The 17,880-nt window shown below is 47.6% G+C and overlaps 1 protein-coding gene across 2 annotated transcripts in view; it reads right to left on the reverse strand.

Annotated features, from left to right (window-relative positions):
• Window positions 1-17,880, reverse strand: part of ABL1 (ABL proto-oncogene 1, non-receptor tyrosine kinase) — a 113,164-nt gene that overhangs the window by 44,694 nt on the left and 50,590 nt on the right. Inside the window, exon 1 of one of the 2 annotated variants that reach the window (XM_053919646.2) lies at window positions 228-803. The exons of the other annotated variant lie outside the window; for it this stretch is intronic. Within the exon in view, the coding sequence (XP_053775621.1) occupies window positions 228-306 (79 nt within the window). The 5' untranslated portion in view covers window positions 307-803. Of the gene's footprint in view, window positions 1-227; window positions 804-17,880 lie in introns of those variants that run through there. 2 annotated transcript variants of the gene reach the window in all.

The raw sequence follows: 17,880 nt of genomic DNA on the forward strand, positions 1-17,880 counted from the left end.
TCCCGGGGTTGGTGCGTGGGGTGGGACCCCCGCACCCTTCCAGCTCGGCCAGCAGAGCGCAGGGGCTGCGGGGGGGGCAGAGGAGGAAAAGGGAGAGGGAGAAAAAGAGAAAGGGAGGGAGGAGAGGGACGGGAGGGAGCGCGCGCAGTCGGGCAAGGCCTAGAAGGCCCGACCGGCGGACGCACAGCCGTCTCGGCTCACCCCCCTGGTGCCGGCCCAGCGCTTACCTTCCAGGTAGCAGCTGGAGGACGAAGAGAGCCCCTTCTTCGATTTGCAGCCAACCAACTTCAAGCAAATCTCCAACATTTTCGCGTGCCGGCGCCTCGGGGGCCAGTGCCCCCAACTCCTCCGCAACGCGTCTCAGGCCCGGCCAGCCCCGCTGGCCCCGCGCGCCCTCCCGGGCCCCCGCGGCCCCGCCATGCGGCCTCACCGCCGCCCCGCGCGCCCGCCCACGGCCGCGGCCGCGTCTCCGTCTCCGCTCCGGACGCGCTTGTTAACAAAGGGCCCCCGAGCTGGGCCCGCGAGGCCCGCCCCCGCCTCCTTAACTGCCTTAACCCTCTCCGCGCCGCGCCGGGACCCTCTCTAGGCGTTTGCAGGCCCAGGCCGGCCCTAGACAATACCGCTGTCCAAAACCAATCCCAGGCCAACTGCTAAATCAACGTGCGGATTTCTTGTAAGCACAGCATTTAGTGACTCTCAGCACTGGGAAGTGTGGTCCTAACACCCGAAGCAAGTCACCGGCTGCACCGGCTGCTCTGGCTGTCAGGCACAGCAGGTCCTCATCACTACTTGTGAAACCTCCTGCGTCTCTCCCGTCGCAGGAGACGCCTCCAACCCGCACCACTTAAGGCCGAGTTCCACTGTGGGCAGTGCCCTGGCAGACGCTGTGTCCCCAGAATGCTGGTGAATAATGCAAATTCCTCTGGAATTACCAATACTGGTCTCATCTATAGTCAGTGAGCTTGCTGTGATTAAGGCTAAACCCAATGGGTGTCTACGGAATGAACAATCCAGAGAGCCGGAACCCACACAGCAGCTACACAAGCACGCAACAGTTGTCAAATCATACATTCAGGTTAGGAGACAGCTGGAAAAAGGAGGCGTGTGAGTTCACATTGGAACAATTTCTGATTATATGTAAAGGGAATGCAGCCTCCACAGTGAGAACTCTTCAGAGGCAGGGCCTGCATCCCTTCTTTGCCTCATTTGCTTTGATAGAGAACTTTCTGCCCCGTTTGGCAAGTGCCACGGACACCACTTTAAAACCTGGTGCATTGCTGTGCAAGGCTCAAATCTTTTTATAGCTCTGGTTAGGACGACGATGGACGATATCATAACATTATAAAATAATAATAATCACAAGAAGGTGCTACTTGGCACAAAACCAGAAATCCAGGTTAGTGGGAAACAATAGGGACCCCAATCAGACCGAATAATTTAATGCAGATCAGATAAACCTCAGTAACAACAGGAAAATAAACTTAGTAATAGTGTCGGATAACTGGACTGCTACAAGCAAAAACACTTCGTCCGCACCCTAGGACACGCCATTAGTAAGAGCTGACATGTGCTGAGAGTCTGTGTCAGGCCCCTGACCAGAAGTTTGCACAGCCGCCCCCAACCAGGAATAAATGACAAGTTGATCAAAGCTTCGGAAATCTACGTCTCTGGTTAAACAACTACATTTGGCATAGGTGTCAGAGGAAGCCTTCATTAACACCCCCTGGCTGTGCTGACCAGCCCCAGAGGCAAAGCTGGACGCACCTGTTTTACTTTCCAGCCTGGTTGGTAACGACGAAGACACGGGCACCTTCCGCACACCAGGAAAGGCTAAGTGAGAAGGCCTTCATTTAAGGCTGCCGGAGCAACACGCAGAAATCCCAGACTGGGCTGGACGTGACCAGCGTACACCACAGGGGTCCTCGGCAAGGGCGTCACGGACTTTTCAGAATCGTCCTGCCAAACTCTGACCCACGTACAAAATGTTTTTCCAGCCAACTGAGTGGCCCTCCCGTTCGTGTTGTAGTGCCAGGCCAGGCCTCACGAGCACCTAGGAGGCACAGCCACCTGGAGGCACAGGGCCCCAGGGCTACCAGGTGACAAGGGCAGTGACGGTGGATGCTATCTAGACTCCGGGAGATGCTATCCTCTGCTAGGGAGCCTTCAGGTAATGACCGCTGACTTGTCTACAGCCTCCGGGTGTAAGGCCAGAAGTAAAATTCAGAAGGGTTCCACAAGCTGAAAAACACAATAATCTGTTCAGATATCATTTGGGGAAGTCCAAGGGCTTTGGACCAGACCATAGTAGTCTGTCATTATACAGCATTTCAGATGTAAAGGGGCGCATATTCAAACTGGCAAGCTAATGCCAAGAACTGCAAGCTAACGGGCATTTCTGCAACCCTAGCCATACCCTTGAACACTCTCGGTTAACACTGGCCCCTGTGTTTGTTGGTACGTGCCGCACTTCATATTGGAATGTACGTTTACTTTTAAAAAGCTAACGACTGGTACTAGTATTCTGCTCTTGAGTCTAAAGTGACCTTACCCTCTTACAATGAGCAATGCTCCTGAACTGTGTCCAAACCGTTTACAATCTAGTTATAGGCTGCGCACCAACAGGTCTGGCTAAACTCTGAGTTAGCCGCAGTGCATACGGAAAACATCAGCAAACCGTACACTACCATATCGGACCTGGGCTATTCTTTCCAGACCCAGCTTTTTAAACTCTTCACCGAGGATATGTTTATGAATTTGAGAGAGCAATGAAGGGAGGGAGGGGCAGAGAGAGAGAGAGAGAGAGGGAGAGAGAGAGACATCTATTGGTTGCCCCCCATACCCACAACCTAGGTATGTGCCCTGACCAGGAATCGAACCCACAACCTTTGGGTGCACAGGATGACACTCCAACCCACTGAGCCACCTGGCCAGGGCTCCTGACGCAGTTTTGATGCTTATAAAACTCACCTGCAAGATACAAAAGGCATTCTGTTACAAACAAATAGAGGAAAATCTCAATCTTCAATGAAGAGAGGCCCAAGGATTCTCTCTAAGCAACCTTAAGCCTCAAAGGCATTAACTTAAAAAAAAAAATGAAGGAAAGAAAAAGCGAAGAAACGAGAAAGACTGAGAACGAAACCACTTGTCAGTGGTGCAGCATTCGGTTTGGGGGAGGAGCAGACCCTCACTGCGCACCTGACCACCTGTCCACCTGACGCGAGGCAGGCACCAGCCTCACAGCAACCCCGTGAATCTTGTGTGGGTCAGTTTCATCCCACAGGTAAGCAGACCAGCGGGGGAGGAGAGGAACGGGAAGAGCAAGGATTCTTGTCCAAGTTCACACAGCTGGGAAGCAGTGAGGCCCAAAGTCCTTGACTTCCAAAGGGCACATAATTGCAATTTAAGTGAAAGGTGCATAATATGCCCAAAGCCAGAGGATGAAATAAAAGCATAACTGTTTGAAAAAATACGCCTTAAAAGAAATAATTCTAGGAATTAGAACTATTTAAAATATTTTAAAATATATTAAGAATGTTAAGAAAGGGCCTTAATGAAAGTATGATAGAGCTGTGTTTCCAAAATACAGTCCAGGGGTAACCTAGTTAGAAGCACCTGTGGGGCTTGCTTAACAGGCAGACGCTTCGTCTCCATTCTGGACCCCGAATCAGAAATAGGTGGAGCAGGCTGTATCTTAACAAGCTCCCTGGATGGCCTGCGTGCACAACTGAAGTTTGAAAACCACTGTTTTGGAAGACGGAGACTTGCTTCTTACTTTTCAGTGGGAATAGGACAAACAGCGATGGGTATTTCCAAAATGTATTCATTTGAAAGCAACTTTTGAATTTCAGAAAGGTACGATTCTAGAATAAGTTACCAAAAGGGGACTCTCCTCTGAAAATTTTAGAATAAAAACTGAATTTTTGAAAAGTTTGGAGTTTAGTCCTATTTTTAAAAGGTGGGGAAGGAGGCAGGAGGTCAAGGGGAAGAGGAAGAGGCAGGATGCTGAAGCTCCACCTGTGGGCAGTAGGTTGGGGTGGGAATGGAGGGCAGGTCAGTGAATCTGATGTGGGGCCAGTCTGGGACCCCTAGGACCAGATAATCCCAGATGTGACGGACCCTCTTACTACTTCCAGCCCAGCCACTGACTTGAGTGGGAGGGCAAAGGTCCTGAGGTACATGCAGGCTGTTTCGCCAGCACCTGCCAGCAAAGCCCAGCCCCTCTGGTTCTGCAGACACTGCCCAGTCGCGCCTGCAGAGTTCTCCAGCTCTCTGGGTCCCGTGGGTCCAGTTAGAGGAGAATGCAGCTTACGAGGGCACATCGATCACATCCCTGTTTGCCACTATTGAATAAGGACACACACTCATCTCTCCAAGGCTCATACATTTTTGGTGAGATGGCGCTACTTACTGGTCAAGTGGCACAAGCGCCTGAAGGACTCTGGACTGGGAAAACCAGGTAGGAGGGGAAGGGAGCGCAACAGAGGCTGAATGAGCTATGACATCATGCACCCTAGTTCCAAACCTGAGGTTTGCCACGAACTGTGGTGGCCAGGCGAGTGACTTCACCACCTCTCAGGGCCTCGGTTTTCTCATCTGTGAAACTGGGGTAAGGGCGGTAATAAGCATTAGCGATCTCACAGGGTTATGAGGATTAGAAATAACGAACGGGGAAGTGCTCGATACACAGTAGCTGTTACTTCCGGAAGAGGGCTCTTAGACTCTGTCCGCGGGTGGTCTGTGTTCCTGCCTAAGTCTTGCTGGACTAAGTCAGGAGCTACAATGTGACATGTGAAAATGATTCAGAAAGGGCGGTCTGAGGGAGTGAGGGTAGTCTGGAGGTTTTCCAAGGGACAAGGAAATCAATCCATTCTATTAAGGGAAAGAAACACTAGCTATGGGGTAGGAGTAGCAACTAAGATCGAAATGTCAGAATCTCACTTTTAATACTAAAGCCAAGGTTTTGCAACCATGGTTTGGGGGAAAACACGAAATCCACACCCCACACCCTTGATAGGGCCTATTTTAGGCCCGGGATGTGGGTGCGGGCCACGCACGAGTCTTTCAGGTAACACCAATTGCTAGTGCCCTTGGTATTCCTAAGGCTACATTCTCACTGAACTATCTTTAGTAAATCCACTTTCTAGAAAATCTCATTAAGGTAACACTCTATTGTATTTTTATAATTAACAAGTCAAACATAACTATTAATAATTTTTCTCCAGGAGGAAACTAATATTATTAATATGCCCATTTTATTTTTTTAATCAAGGTAATATATTCACATGGGTAAAAAGCAGACGGTGCTAAACATCTTGTAACAAACACAGCAGCCCCTGACTCTGACCCCCACTGTTTTCTCCAGGCGCAGCCTCCCTCAGATTTCTGACACACACCCTCGTGGTGTTGTTTCCGGGTTAATCAGGTTTCCACGTTATATGTTAACTTGTTACTATCTCCACTCCCAGCCCCCCAAACAGCAAAACCTTTTACAACCAGCGTTCACATTGCTACGATGACATAAACAGTGCTCACTGCTCTGCCAATAGCGTGCACTCAACCTCAACGGTGCCTTCATTATATAACTTTGTTTATCCTAGAGATATTAATTGCCTTGAATTTTGTCATTTATTCGTCTTTTGTATACCTATTACTATTTTTTTGTCCAAATATTTCAAAGATCTGTCAAACACTTAGTGGTGGTTTTTTCCAAACACTGAAACACACTATTCTCAGTTCTACTCACTGACTTACACCTCATTTTTCTGGCTTTCACTGTCCAGCAGCTTCCTGGGAGGAGGGGAGTTAGTTACATGTGGATTCTACTGACAGTTTGGCTGGGTATAGAAGTCTACATTGAAAACAATTCTTCCCACTTAATTCTGAAAGCATTTCTCCACTATCTTCTAGTTTCTAATATTGTTGTTTAGAAACTCAATTCCACTCAGATTCCTAATCTTTTACATAAGACCTGCTTTTCTCTTTGGAGGCTTTTAGGGTGTCCTAACATTCTTGGTGTTAAAATTTCACAACACAGCTTGAAATGAGTCTTTTTTCATATATTATGCTGGACACTCAGGGAGTCAATCCACTTCAAAGATTTAAGTCATTTAGCTCTGGAAAACCGCATTTCGCTAAGCTCCGAAATCTTTCCCAATACTTACTTACTGCCTCCGAAATTCTCCTCCGTTTCCTCTCCGTTCTCTCCTGGAACCCCTACCAGACGGACACCGAAGCCCTGAGACTGAGCTTCCGCTTTTCTCAAGTGTTATTTTCTTTCTGTCCATGCTTTTGTCTTTGTGTTCTGCTTTCTAAAGTAGGCCATTTTCCAAGCCTTCTGTTGAATTTAAGACTTTTGGCTGTAATGTTTTCAATATTAAAGAGCTCATTCTTGTTCTGATGGTTACTGTTTTTAACAACATTCAGTTGTTTGATGTTTGCAATCTCTCTCTGAGGCTAGCAAAGTTCTGAATTTTTCTGCTTCCTGCATTGTCTTTATGTCTACAAAGTTCCTTTTTTCTGCAAATGTGTTTTACCCTTTCCCTACCTTGCCAGAGACTTCTCTTCCTGCTCAGGGAGACGGGGCTGTCCATTCATCACACAGAAGAGAGGATCCAAACAGGAAGCACAGCAGGGGCATGGCGACTGCTGTCCTTCAGGGTCCGGAGATGGTGAGCTGTCCACCCCCAAAATCCACACACGGGCTTTTCTCTAGAGGCGTTTGATTTGTTCTCCCCTACTCCCACCCCACCCCAGAGAAGAATCTTAACAGCTCTTCTCAGGTAGGGCCCTGGCTGGCAGGTAATTGGGAAAGGGCTGAGAATCTCACTGTTCAGTATGCAGGCTCTTTTGAAAAATCTGCTCTTGCCCAGCTCTGTTTCCAGCCCGGGGCTTACCTGCACGCCTGCTGGGGGTGATCCCCAGACCAGAGACGTCACAGGACAGTGGCTCGGTATGAAACCTCGGGTCTCATGGAGGTGGGGAGGAGGGGGTCTGGCCAGAAGCCTTGGGGAGGGGTGTGGAAAATCTGAACACTCTTTCTACAGCCTTTCAATTGATCCCCGTGATTTCAGTTACAGGCCTCACCACCTCCTGCTGTTTGTGGCACTAATGCCTCTAATTTCTGCCCCCCCCCCCCACCCCGCCCCAGGTTCTTACAAGCAAATGGGCTCACTTCTAATCGATGTCTCTCTCAGAAGAGGTTGGGCTTCGAGTCTCTCAAGTCTGCTAAGTCTATTACCATGCTTTTTACTGCCACTTTCCAAAACCGTGTTCGCCTTTCTTATCCACTTACTCTTTTGGGTTCTTTTTGTCCTTATGCATTTTCACTTTAAAAAAACACTCTCACTGTCATTTCAGTGGGTTTGGGGAGGGAACAGGCTATAAAATCAGGTCTGCATCTTCCGTCAGTTTGAGTCAAAGTCTGCCTTGCCTGTTCTACAGATGGGACGGCTGAGGCCCAGGCAGGTAAGCAGCGTGACAAGGTCTCACAGCGGTCAGTGGCAGAGGCGGGACAGGAACCCGGACCTCCACACTCCCGCCAGACACGTTGTCCGTTATGGGGCACCCACTAGGTACCCATAATCAAGACCAGTTTAAGGACATAAGAGTGAAAACCTATTTAAAATTTGTTACAAACTACAGGTCTCAAATCTTAACACTGCTGGTGGTGAAGAAACCACCAAACTCCAAATTCTTAAATCCAGTCACACAGCTTAAAGTTAAGTCACAAACAAATATATTATGGAACAAAAGTAGTTTGGGATATTCTTATTAAACTCTAAGTGCTTGAATTCAACTTAAAGACATTTTGAATGTTTTCATCAGTTGTCTTTGTCCCTTTACTTTGGTTAACTTTTGAAATGAATGCGTAGAATTTTATTTTACATCACAAAAGTTCTGTCTGCTGGCCTGCTTTTAATCGAAGTATTGAGTAAAGACTAAGACATCTACAAACAGTAAATCGCAACAGCCCTAAAGGCCTCCAGCTCCTACCCGCGTCAGAGGGCGATCACGAGCGCCCTTCAGTGTAAAAGCCCAGACACTGGGTGTTGATAAGCAATTCTTTTATCTTCAAACACTGGCACTGCTTTTGGCCTTTACAGTTTTGTCAACTTTGAACTGGGAAACGGATGGTTAATTTTCTTCCCTCTTTCTCTAAGACTAAAAGAATCTGCGAAAGCAGCAGACCAGGCCTAGGAGATCACGTTACTCTGGGGGTGGGGGAAGCAGGCAGCTGGAAGGGAGTGTAGAAAGAAGGGCTCGAAGGGAAAGAAAACAAGTTGTCTGAACCTCCCCGCAGTGGGAGACCCAGCAGGGATTAGGAGGTACTGGAGGAGCCCATGTTTATCCAAGTTATCTCTGGGGCAGCTGAAATGGGCTGCAAAAGTCTGGACTCCCTCTCAGCAGCCTAGAGCTGAAAACCTGGAAGTGAAGCTCTCAAGGAGCATAAATGCTTGTTTCTTCAAAAACATTCAGCCCCAATTTTTGTCGTCAGGGTTTTAGCACACACAAAGAGCAAATGGACCGGGAGGGTCGCTTGCCCACGCCTTCCAGAGCCTCCAGCTGTCCTCGGAGAAGCACCGACGTCTCTGAAGGAGAAGGCGCCGCTCTTTGCCTTCCCAGAGCTGCAGACCTCACGTGCTGATCCAGCAGCGTGTACCAACAGACAGGGATGGCTGCCGCCACCACTGGACAGTCTGCTCCTCGAGTGGCTGTTTCGGCATCAGGAGGAAACAGCCACTTGAAAAGAAAACTACACAACAGTTCTGCTTTCAAAGTCAACCTGGCAGAAGCTGTCCTTTCCCTTGTCACCCTCCTACCAGCTGGTGGCATATGAAACCTACATTCAGTATAGCACCTCCAAAACCAGAGGTCAGCACTAAGTGATTTTCACACGCCCTGAGCAGTAACAATTTATATTTATGGCTACTTCACCAGGAAGAACATTCTGGTGTGATTCTAAAAACAACAGGAAAAGTGCACTGGCTTGTGTGCCTTGGTCGGAGCATTGTCCTGTAAATGGAAAGTTGGCGGGTTTGATTCCCAGTCAGGGCACATGCCTAAGTTGCGGGTTCAGCCCCTGCAACCAACAGATGTCTCTCTTTCTCTCTCTCCACCCCCTCCCTCCCCTTCTCTCTAAAATCAATTAAAACAAAACAAACATGCTGTGAAGTGAAAGAAGCCAGTGACAAAACAGCACACATTGTATGATTGCATTGACATGAAATGTGCAGAGAAGGCAAATCTATGGAAAAATGGAAAAGTTTTCTGCAAAGGGGCAGAAGGGATCTTTTTCAGATGATGGAGATGTTCTAGAATTCGATTGTGGTGATGACTGTACACCCTATAAATTTACTAGAAATCACTGAATTTTATGCTAAGGTGTTAAATTTTATAGATTGTAATGACACCACAAAAAACTGTTAATAAAAAAAGGGAGAAAGCAGTGTTTTCTATGATTTTTATACCTTCCTTTTCTTAACTGGATGCCACACAAAGGATGAGACCAAAGACTGGAAACACAGCCAGCCCGTGCGCTCAGTTCCATGACGGGACTCGCTGTATTGTTGCCGGTCTGCGGTATCTTGCTCAGAGATGCTTTACTGAGAGCCACGTCTACTCCCAGAGAACGAACATGAAAGACACCCCTCCACCCAGCTGACACCTCTCCTGACTCCCAGCACAGCTCCTGGCCAAGGAGGACGTGTAAAGGGGAGGACTGCACATCCCTAACTGAGATGACCACGACCTGGGAGTGGGGGGAGGTGGCTCAGGTTGATTAAGAGAGACGTCGGAGAGAGCCAGCGAGCTCTCCAAAGCTTTTTTGGTTTACACCAAAGATGGAAAAGCACAGAAACTCATCAGAGTTTCAGAGTCCAGGTGCAGAGGAATCACCTGGACACTCAGGGCAGCCGCAGCAGCTGCCGCCCTTGCCTCGGGCAGCCCTCGCCAAGGCCCGCAGGGTGGGCTCGGGAGCTCCCAGGCCTACACCTTGACCCCACGCCTGTCTTCTGAACTGCACGGTCCCAGCAGTTAAATCTCTCACAGAAGCGGCCTGTGGTGGTAACTCAGACAGAGTGCTGTGGTCCATCAGTTGAGATTAAAATGTTAAGAAGAGGATTTACAATGGACTGTAGGGAAATTTCTCTGGTGCTAAACATGTTTCCAAAGTGCTGGGAGGCGGAAAGGTAGCCAATTAAATATTGGAATTAATTAACAAATATTTCACGAGTCTTAAGCTTCTGATCAACAAAGGGTTCACAAAGTTAATCAGTCAATAATTCCCAATACTGCCCCGTTTTTGCCCGTACCTTTTCTCATTTAATCTCCAAACCACCCATGGGAAGTAGGAGGAATCATTCCGTATCCCCAGGGAAGCTGCAGAGACTGAAGCCCAGGGAGGAGGAACCCCACAGGGAGAGGGGCTGGAGAAGCCAGGCACCCTCTGAAGCTGAGACCCCCTCAATGACCCAGTGTGCCTGGCATGACAGGCCTGCAGCACGCGAGCCTGGGACAACGGAGGCCGCACCAAAGTGGCATGAGAAGCGGCCCCTGCTTTAAGAAGAACTAGGTCTTTCTCTTTACTTCTTGGTCTGGCATGCCTCTCCTGAAACTCTTTGACTTGGCATCACTTGTCAAAGATCTGACTTGTCACCAGAGATCTGAGAATGGTCCAGCCACTCAGGAAACATTACAGAGCAGCTGTGATGAAGACACTTCTGGGCCTCCAAGGGTGCAGTTGTAAGAGAGGGGGTTGGGAAGCGGGGAGGAGCAGACACTGAAACAGAGTTACAGGGTGAGCAAAACCTGGTGGCAAGCGTGCGTGCGCAGCTATAGGCACCCAGAGAAAGTGGCCGGTCCCTCCCAGAGATGCAGGAAAAACTGCCGATGGAGAACCAGTAGTGCCGAAATCGTGCAAGAGTCTTCCTCTGTCCCATTTTCCTTTCAAAGCTTAGAAATCAATCAAAAGCATACAAGTAGCCCACACGTGTGCTGAACTGATGTCCCAGAAAGGTGCAAAGGCGAATCCAAAGGCGTCTTTTGAACAAATGGTGCCAAAACACTGGACATCCACGTGCAAAATGGTAACCCCCCATCAATACCTGTACCACGTACAAATTGTTTAATGCAAAATGGATTATAGGTCTAAATGTTCGATAAAAACTTCTGAAACTCCTAGAAGAAAATGGAAGAAAGTCCTTGTGACCTTCGGTTAGGTAAAGAGTTCTTATGGTATAAACTGAAAAGGGGACTTCATCCCAATTAAAAACTGCTCGTCTGAAGGCACTATTAAGACGGTAAGCTAAAGACAGAGAGAAAATACCAGGTGCTGGAAAGAATGCAGAGAGCAACCGGTGTGAATGCAAACTGGTGTGAAGGCCGGTGGGAAATGCACAATAACACATTCGCTTTGTAAAACAATTTGGCAGCTCGTCACAAGTCCAGCACACATTTGACATGTGACTTAGCAATTACATTCCAAATTATTTACCCAAGAGAAACAAAAACTTACGTCCACATGGAAACCTACGAGTGAATTTTGCAGCGGCTGCGTGCGTAATCAGCGGAAACCGGAAACGTCCCCAATGTCCTTCAGCAGCTGCATGGGCAAACACCACGCTGTGGCGCCTTCAGACGTGGGACATGCCCGGTCACGAAAAGGGACGGACCGTGCCGATCACATGCCACAAACAACGTGGATGAACCTTCGGTGCATCACAGCTCAGATTCCGTATAACTCTACTTATCTGTTGTTCTCTAGCAGGCAAAATTCTAAGGACAGAAGACTGGAAGGTGGCTGCTGCGGCCGGGAGGGTGGTGTGACAAGCGAAGGAATGAAGGAGCAGTGGGGTGACGAACAGTTCTGTGTCCCCAGTGCGGTGGTGGTTGCAGGACGACATGCGTGGCCAGAACGCTTTCACTAAAAGGGGTAAATGTGACTGTGTGTGAATTATACCTCAACAAAACCAGTTTTCCTTCCTCAAGGCCCCAGGCCCCAGGGGACCCCACTGCTAGGGCCCAGGTGTGGTGTGTCCCTACGAGGGGCGCCCCTCGGGGACGATGACAGGGCCCCGCACTGCCGGACTTCAGTGACCCGGCCCGAGGAAATCCATGAACGGTTCTAAAGGAGTGCGTGCAGCCTGTGCTGCTTGGCTTCTTTCCCTCTGTTCCTCCCGCCCCGCAAAACCAAAGCGGGGCGCTGGTCAGCAGCGCGAACAGCACTGACAAGCAGCTTTATCCGCTGTCAGGCGGTAGAAATCCACGCTAAAGGGTCGTCGTTCTCTAGTACGCGTGTCCCTGCACGGGGATGGGAGAGCGCTGGGGGCCGTGAGGAGGCACCTGCCTGAGAGAGAGCGCGACAGAGCGCGAGCGAGCGGCCCCGGGTTCCGTGAGGTCTAGGAGGTTGGGGCAGCACTTTCCCTCTGCTGAGCCCCACTCACTTGCAAAGGGAGAAGGAGCCAGATGGCTGTGCTGCTTAGTCCTGGCTCTCAGTCTGTGACTTAATTCAAGGTCTAAGGTACATTCATCTCAGTTTCACCTTGTCAAGGGCTTTTAAAAAACGACCACTGATATTTTCTTGACTAGAAAAAGTCAGTTTGCTAACTTACGAATTCCAGCTCTGTACCCAAAGGCAAGGCTTCCCTTTGTCAAGTCTGCGTCCACAACAACCAATTCTCACAAATGGAATTAGGAGCCTTTGGTCCAAAGGAGGATGAGGGGCTTGTCTCCGGCAAACCACACCGAGAACATGGACCATCAGCAATGGCTGGCTGAGACCAAGAATCCTGACTCCCATCTCAACATTTCCGGAGCAAGCAAGCCAGAAAGCCTTATGCAAAAACAGTGTGCAGAGCCCTGGTGTTCAACCTCCTGCCAGTGAGTTGTATAAAAAGGAGGGCGCTTGCCCTGGCTGGTGGGGCTCAGCGGTCTGAGCCCCGGTGAGGCTGCAAACCAAAAAGCCTCCAGTTCGATTCCCAGTCATGGCACATGCCTGGCCTGGTTCCTGGTTGTGGGTGTGCAAGAGGTAACCAATCCATGTTTCTCTCCTACTCTTCGCCCCTCCCTCCCCATCCTCTTAAAAAAAAAAAAAAAAAGAGGGGGCTTGTATTCAATGTCCTAAGGCTAAAAGCACGATTTAATCAACTCCTCAGCTTCCCACTAGTTAAGATGACAAAACTGTCTTTAACTTTGTCCTACAGTTGCTCATGAAGGAAATGCTAGCTCTTGACCCTGCCTAAGGTTCGCATTTCTGGCTCCCAGTTCTCAAGAAGCCATGGGGGAATTAGGCAATATTCAGCATCTGTCAAAATTGCAAACTTATTTACCCTCTGACCCAATAATTCTATTTTGGAAGTTTCTTTCTACAGACTTACACACACAAATATGAATACATAAATACATACATACACATTCACCGTAGCATTTTTTAAATAGCAGAAGCGTCCATCATTAAGTTAAATAAACTCTGGTCTCAGCCTTCAAAATGGGGTACAGCCTGGATGGGGAGACATGAAGCTTTCCCAGAAGCTGCCAGTACCTATTTAAAGAGGAATCAACATTAAGACCCTCCCCTTCATAAACACTCTTTTCTAAAATGAATTCTGCCCAAAAACACCTCTGCCAGGCCCCTTTCCTTTTCTGTGTTTTTAACAATTGAATTAGAACCGACATTATGTTAGTTCCGGGTGTACAAGCTAACGGTTCGATACTTGTATATACTGCGAAGGGATCACCGCCGTAAGTCTACTGGACCTGTCACCATACATAGGTACAAAATTATTTTTTCACTCTGCTAGCTACTTTCAAATAAATAATACAACATTATTAATTATGGTCACCACGCTACATGTTAAATCCACACTGACTTACTCATTTTCTAACTGGACATTTGCACTTGGGCCCCTTCACCCACCTAGCCCTCCCGCCCCTGCCGGAGGCGGCTGCCCGTTGGTTCTGTCCACTCAGGACTGCGGTTTTGATGGGGTTCAAGGTGGAAGAGAGACTACTTGGTGCGTGTCTGTCTGCATGACTTACGCACATCTCACTCCGCGTGATGCCCTCAGGGTCCAGTCATGCTGTCACAAACGGCAGGCCTTCATCCTTCTGTTGTGGCTGAACAATATTCCTGTGTGTGTGTGTGTGTGTGTGTGTGTCCCCTTTTCTTTATCCAGACACCCATCAGCGGGCGTTCGGGTTGTGTCTGTGCTCTGCTTATTGAAATGATGCTGCGGTGAACACGGGGCGCGTGTATCTTTTCAAGCTGGTGTTCTCATTTCCTTCAGATCAACACCCCGAAGTGGAACTGTGGACTCTGTGGTGCTGTCTTTTTAACTTCTGAGGGGCCTCCACGCACGGTTTTCCACGGTGGCTGCACCAGTTCTTTGAGAAGAGCAATAAAATGGACAGACCTCTAGCCGGGCTCACCAGGAAAAAATGAAGACAAAAACTGTAATATCCAGACTGAAAGAGGTGACTTCACACAGATTCTATAGATATTAAAAATAGAACAGGTGAGTCAACCAACCCGGAGGAACAAATTCCCGGGGAGACTCAAACTACTAAAGCTCACTCGAGAAAACAAGACAAGCTGGATAGCCGTAAATCTACTAAAGAAATTTAATTGGTAATTAAAAACCTCCCCACAGAGAAATTCCCAGGCCCAGGTAGGATTCGCCTTCACTGAATGTAAATCCTACCGACATTTAAGGTGGAAAGAATGTGAAGTGTATGCAACCTTTCCAGAAAGTAGACAAGGAAACTTTACAGATTAATTAATCATAAATAATTATTCTGTCACGTGTATACTCAGGAAACATCTAGCACAGAAAAACAGTACAGAGCTTCCATAAAAAAGAGAAAAATATTAAACTATTGGTGCTTCTATTTTTTCCTTGCTGAATTTGTAACTCAAAAGGCAAAGTTTAAATGTGTGTTTGGGTAATGTTCTGGGTCCCAATACTTAAATCTTAGTATATCCAAGAATCTTAAAAATCCTTTTGGTTATATGACAATAGTAGGTTCACTTACATTAAAATACTCACATAAGATTCCTGATAATTAGATGATTCTTTAGACTATGCACAAGAGTTAAAATTAGCTTAAAAGAACTCTATGCTTCTTTCTGATTGTACTGATCATGTAAAAAGAATGTTATAATGTAGCATTATACATGTTACATACATTTTTCATGATGCAAAAATAATGTCATATGATATAAAAATGTCTAATGGTAATCATTAATTAACAGAAGATTTGGGTTTACTTTCTCATGATTTAAATCTTCTAAATTAACTATAGCCCTGACTGGTGTGGCTTGGTTGGTGGGGCATCGTCCTGCAAAGCAAAGGGTCAGCGGTTCAGTTCCGGGTCAGGCATGTGCCTGGGCTGCAGGCTAGGTCCCTGGTAGGTGCTCATTCGAGAGGTAACTGATCAATGCCCATGTTTCTATCTCGCATCGATGTTTCTCTCCCTCGCTTTCTCCCTCCCTTCCCCTCTCTCTAAAAGTAAACAAATACAATCTTTTAAATTAAGTACAAGGGAGAGCCACCAAACAAAAAACAGAATTATCTTCTAGAGGGTGGGCCCCTTGTAGTACAGGCTTCCCCCACTAGGTGAGTGTTCCAGGAACCCATCTGTATCAGTGTGCCAGCTGGTGCTGTTGTGAGAAGCTGCGTTCCACCTCAGTGAATTTTTCCTGAAGACTCTTTAAAACGAGTCTGCCCATTTCACGATGGTGATTGGCAAGCACACCTGCCTATGCCATGCTCAGTGTCCAGCAGTTTTTGACCAAAAACGGCACAACCCCAGTGCCCCACTGTATCAGTTTACCCAATCTTGTCCTGAGCGACTTTTTTTTTGTTTTCCCCTGATGGAAAAAGTCCTCAAAGGGAAATGTTTTGCCAATGTGGAAGAGGTGAGACAAAACGGCAGAAGCACTAAAAGGCATCAAAATTGACGTGTTCAAAAACTATTTTGAGCAGTGGGGAAAAAAGTCTCAATCGGTGTATTTCATCAAATGGAGAGTACTGTGAAAGTGACTGAAGTTTAAACATGTAAAAATAAATACACAATGTTTTATAAATAAATTCTGGGTATTTTGGGGTTCCCCCTTGTATATTATTAGCTCTATGGGTTCAGTAAGATCTCATTGTTTCCACAAATTGTTTAAAATCATAAAAATATCAGACTTTATTTAATTTGAAAACTTAAAGTATCTTTTCAAAATGATTTAATCTCATGAAGTCTTCTAATGCTTCACCTCACAAAGCTCTGGCGCACTGGCCTCCCCCTCCCCCACCCTTCGAGCACTTCACAAAAGCTCCCCCTCCCCCCACACCCCGCCCGGGTGCACTGCCCACCTCTGGGAAGACAAACACAGCCCCTTGCGGCACCTAAGCCCGGGCTATGACTCCTCCTGCTTGTCCCCGTTTCTGTTACGAATGGGACGCAGGCTGGAAGAGGGGCCCTCGGGGAGTGATGCTCACGGAGCGGGGCGGCGGGCAGAGGCTGTTTCTGTTCAGCCGCCTCGTTTCCTCCGTGCCCCCTCCTATTCTTAAGGAATTCACTGCCCCTGTGGGAAAAGGTCTGAAGAACAAAGTCAAGAAAGGGTTGGTAGGAAGCACGAAGACACAGGTACCTTATTTCACCCAGATAACAACTGCCAAAGAGCTACAGATTTTTCAAGAAATAGAAAAAGCGTGCTGGGAAACACCAGTTAACCTCACCGTCTGCCCCTCTGCGTTGTCACTACCGTCAGCAGTGAGAAGGGCTCGGTGATCACTTTTGATTCTTAGATATTGTAAGTCCACATTTATTTTTTATGGGGACACAAGTCTCCTACATCTTGTCCCTTATCTACCTCTTCTGATTATTCCAATTACACACTTAGCAATTTTAGATGAACTTAATAGGAGTACGTTACAGATTCCATTGCAAGCAAAAACTTAGTAACAATGATTAATATACCTTTTGTAAGACCTGCGTTTATTTGGTCCAACAAGTCTCCTCTGACCTTTATTAGCGATGTCTATAAAGTAAACTAAATTGTACTCTGAGAAGCAGAACATCCACTTTTACATACAGGTATAGGATAAAATGTTTCTAAAGTGGATTCCATGAAGAAAGTCCTTAAACATTCAAGAAGCCAGGCCAGTGAACAAACAAGAGCAGTACCAGGGAGGGCAGGTGACTAAGACAAAGAAACACTTGCTTCAATCAGAACAGTTACAACCAAACGGTATTCAGCAGAGTAAGAATGCAAAGCTAATCGTTTGTCTACTGGAAGCTTCTGGAAGCTTCTGGAAGCTGTAACACTTCTGACCTGCTGAAGAAATAAAAATCATCAAAGAGGGGAAAAGGAAAAGGCGCCGGCTCTCGCGGCCTGACGCAGCGTGTGAGCTGGAGAACAGGCCCACGGTTCTTGGCGACAGAGACTTGCTCCTGAATCGCAAACACGCGAGTCCCGGGAGTGGAGGAATGGCCTGTGTTCTTCTATTGCCAAAATATGCCTATGTGGAAAATGCCGGAAATAACTGTCACACACAAACAATAAACGTCTTGGCAACAAAGACTGAAATGTCATCAAGCACCCCATTGAGTGCTGAGTAGTCATCGCCCGATACTTAGTAACTATGGAGTTGAAGTATGTAAAGCACCGGAACAGTGCCTGACACAGGGATGAGTAATTTCAGTGGCTTGCTCTGATCATACCACACTCCAGGTGGAGAGCGCTCACGGGCTCATTCATTCACTCAGTAAGTTTCTACCAAACATCTATGAGCCAGGTGGTATGTATGCACAGAGTTGATAAAGCACAAGGCAGAAGAGACTTCCGGTCAACGTGGAGGCGCAGGCAAACCCAGCTCACCTGCTCACACACAT

This window comes from Desmodus rotundus, chromosome 1 (assembly GCF_022682495.2).
Source record: "Desmodus rotundus isolate HL8 chromosome 1, HLdesRot8A.1, whole genome shotgun sequence".
Taxonomy (NCBI): Eukaryota; Metazoa; Chordata; class Mammalia; order Chiroptera; family Phyllostomidae; genus Desmodus; species Desmodus rotundus.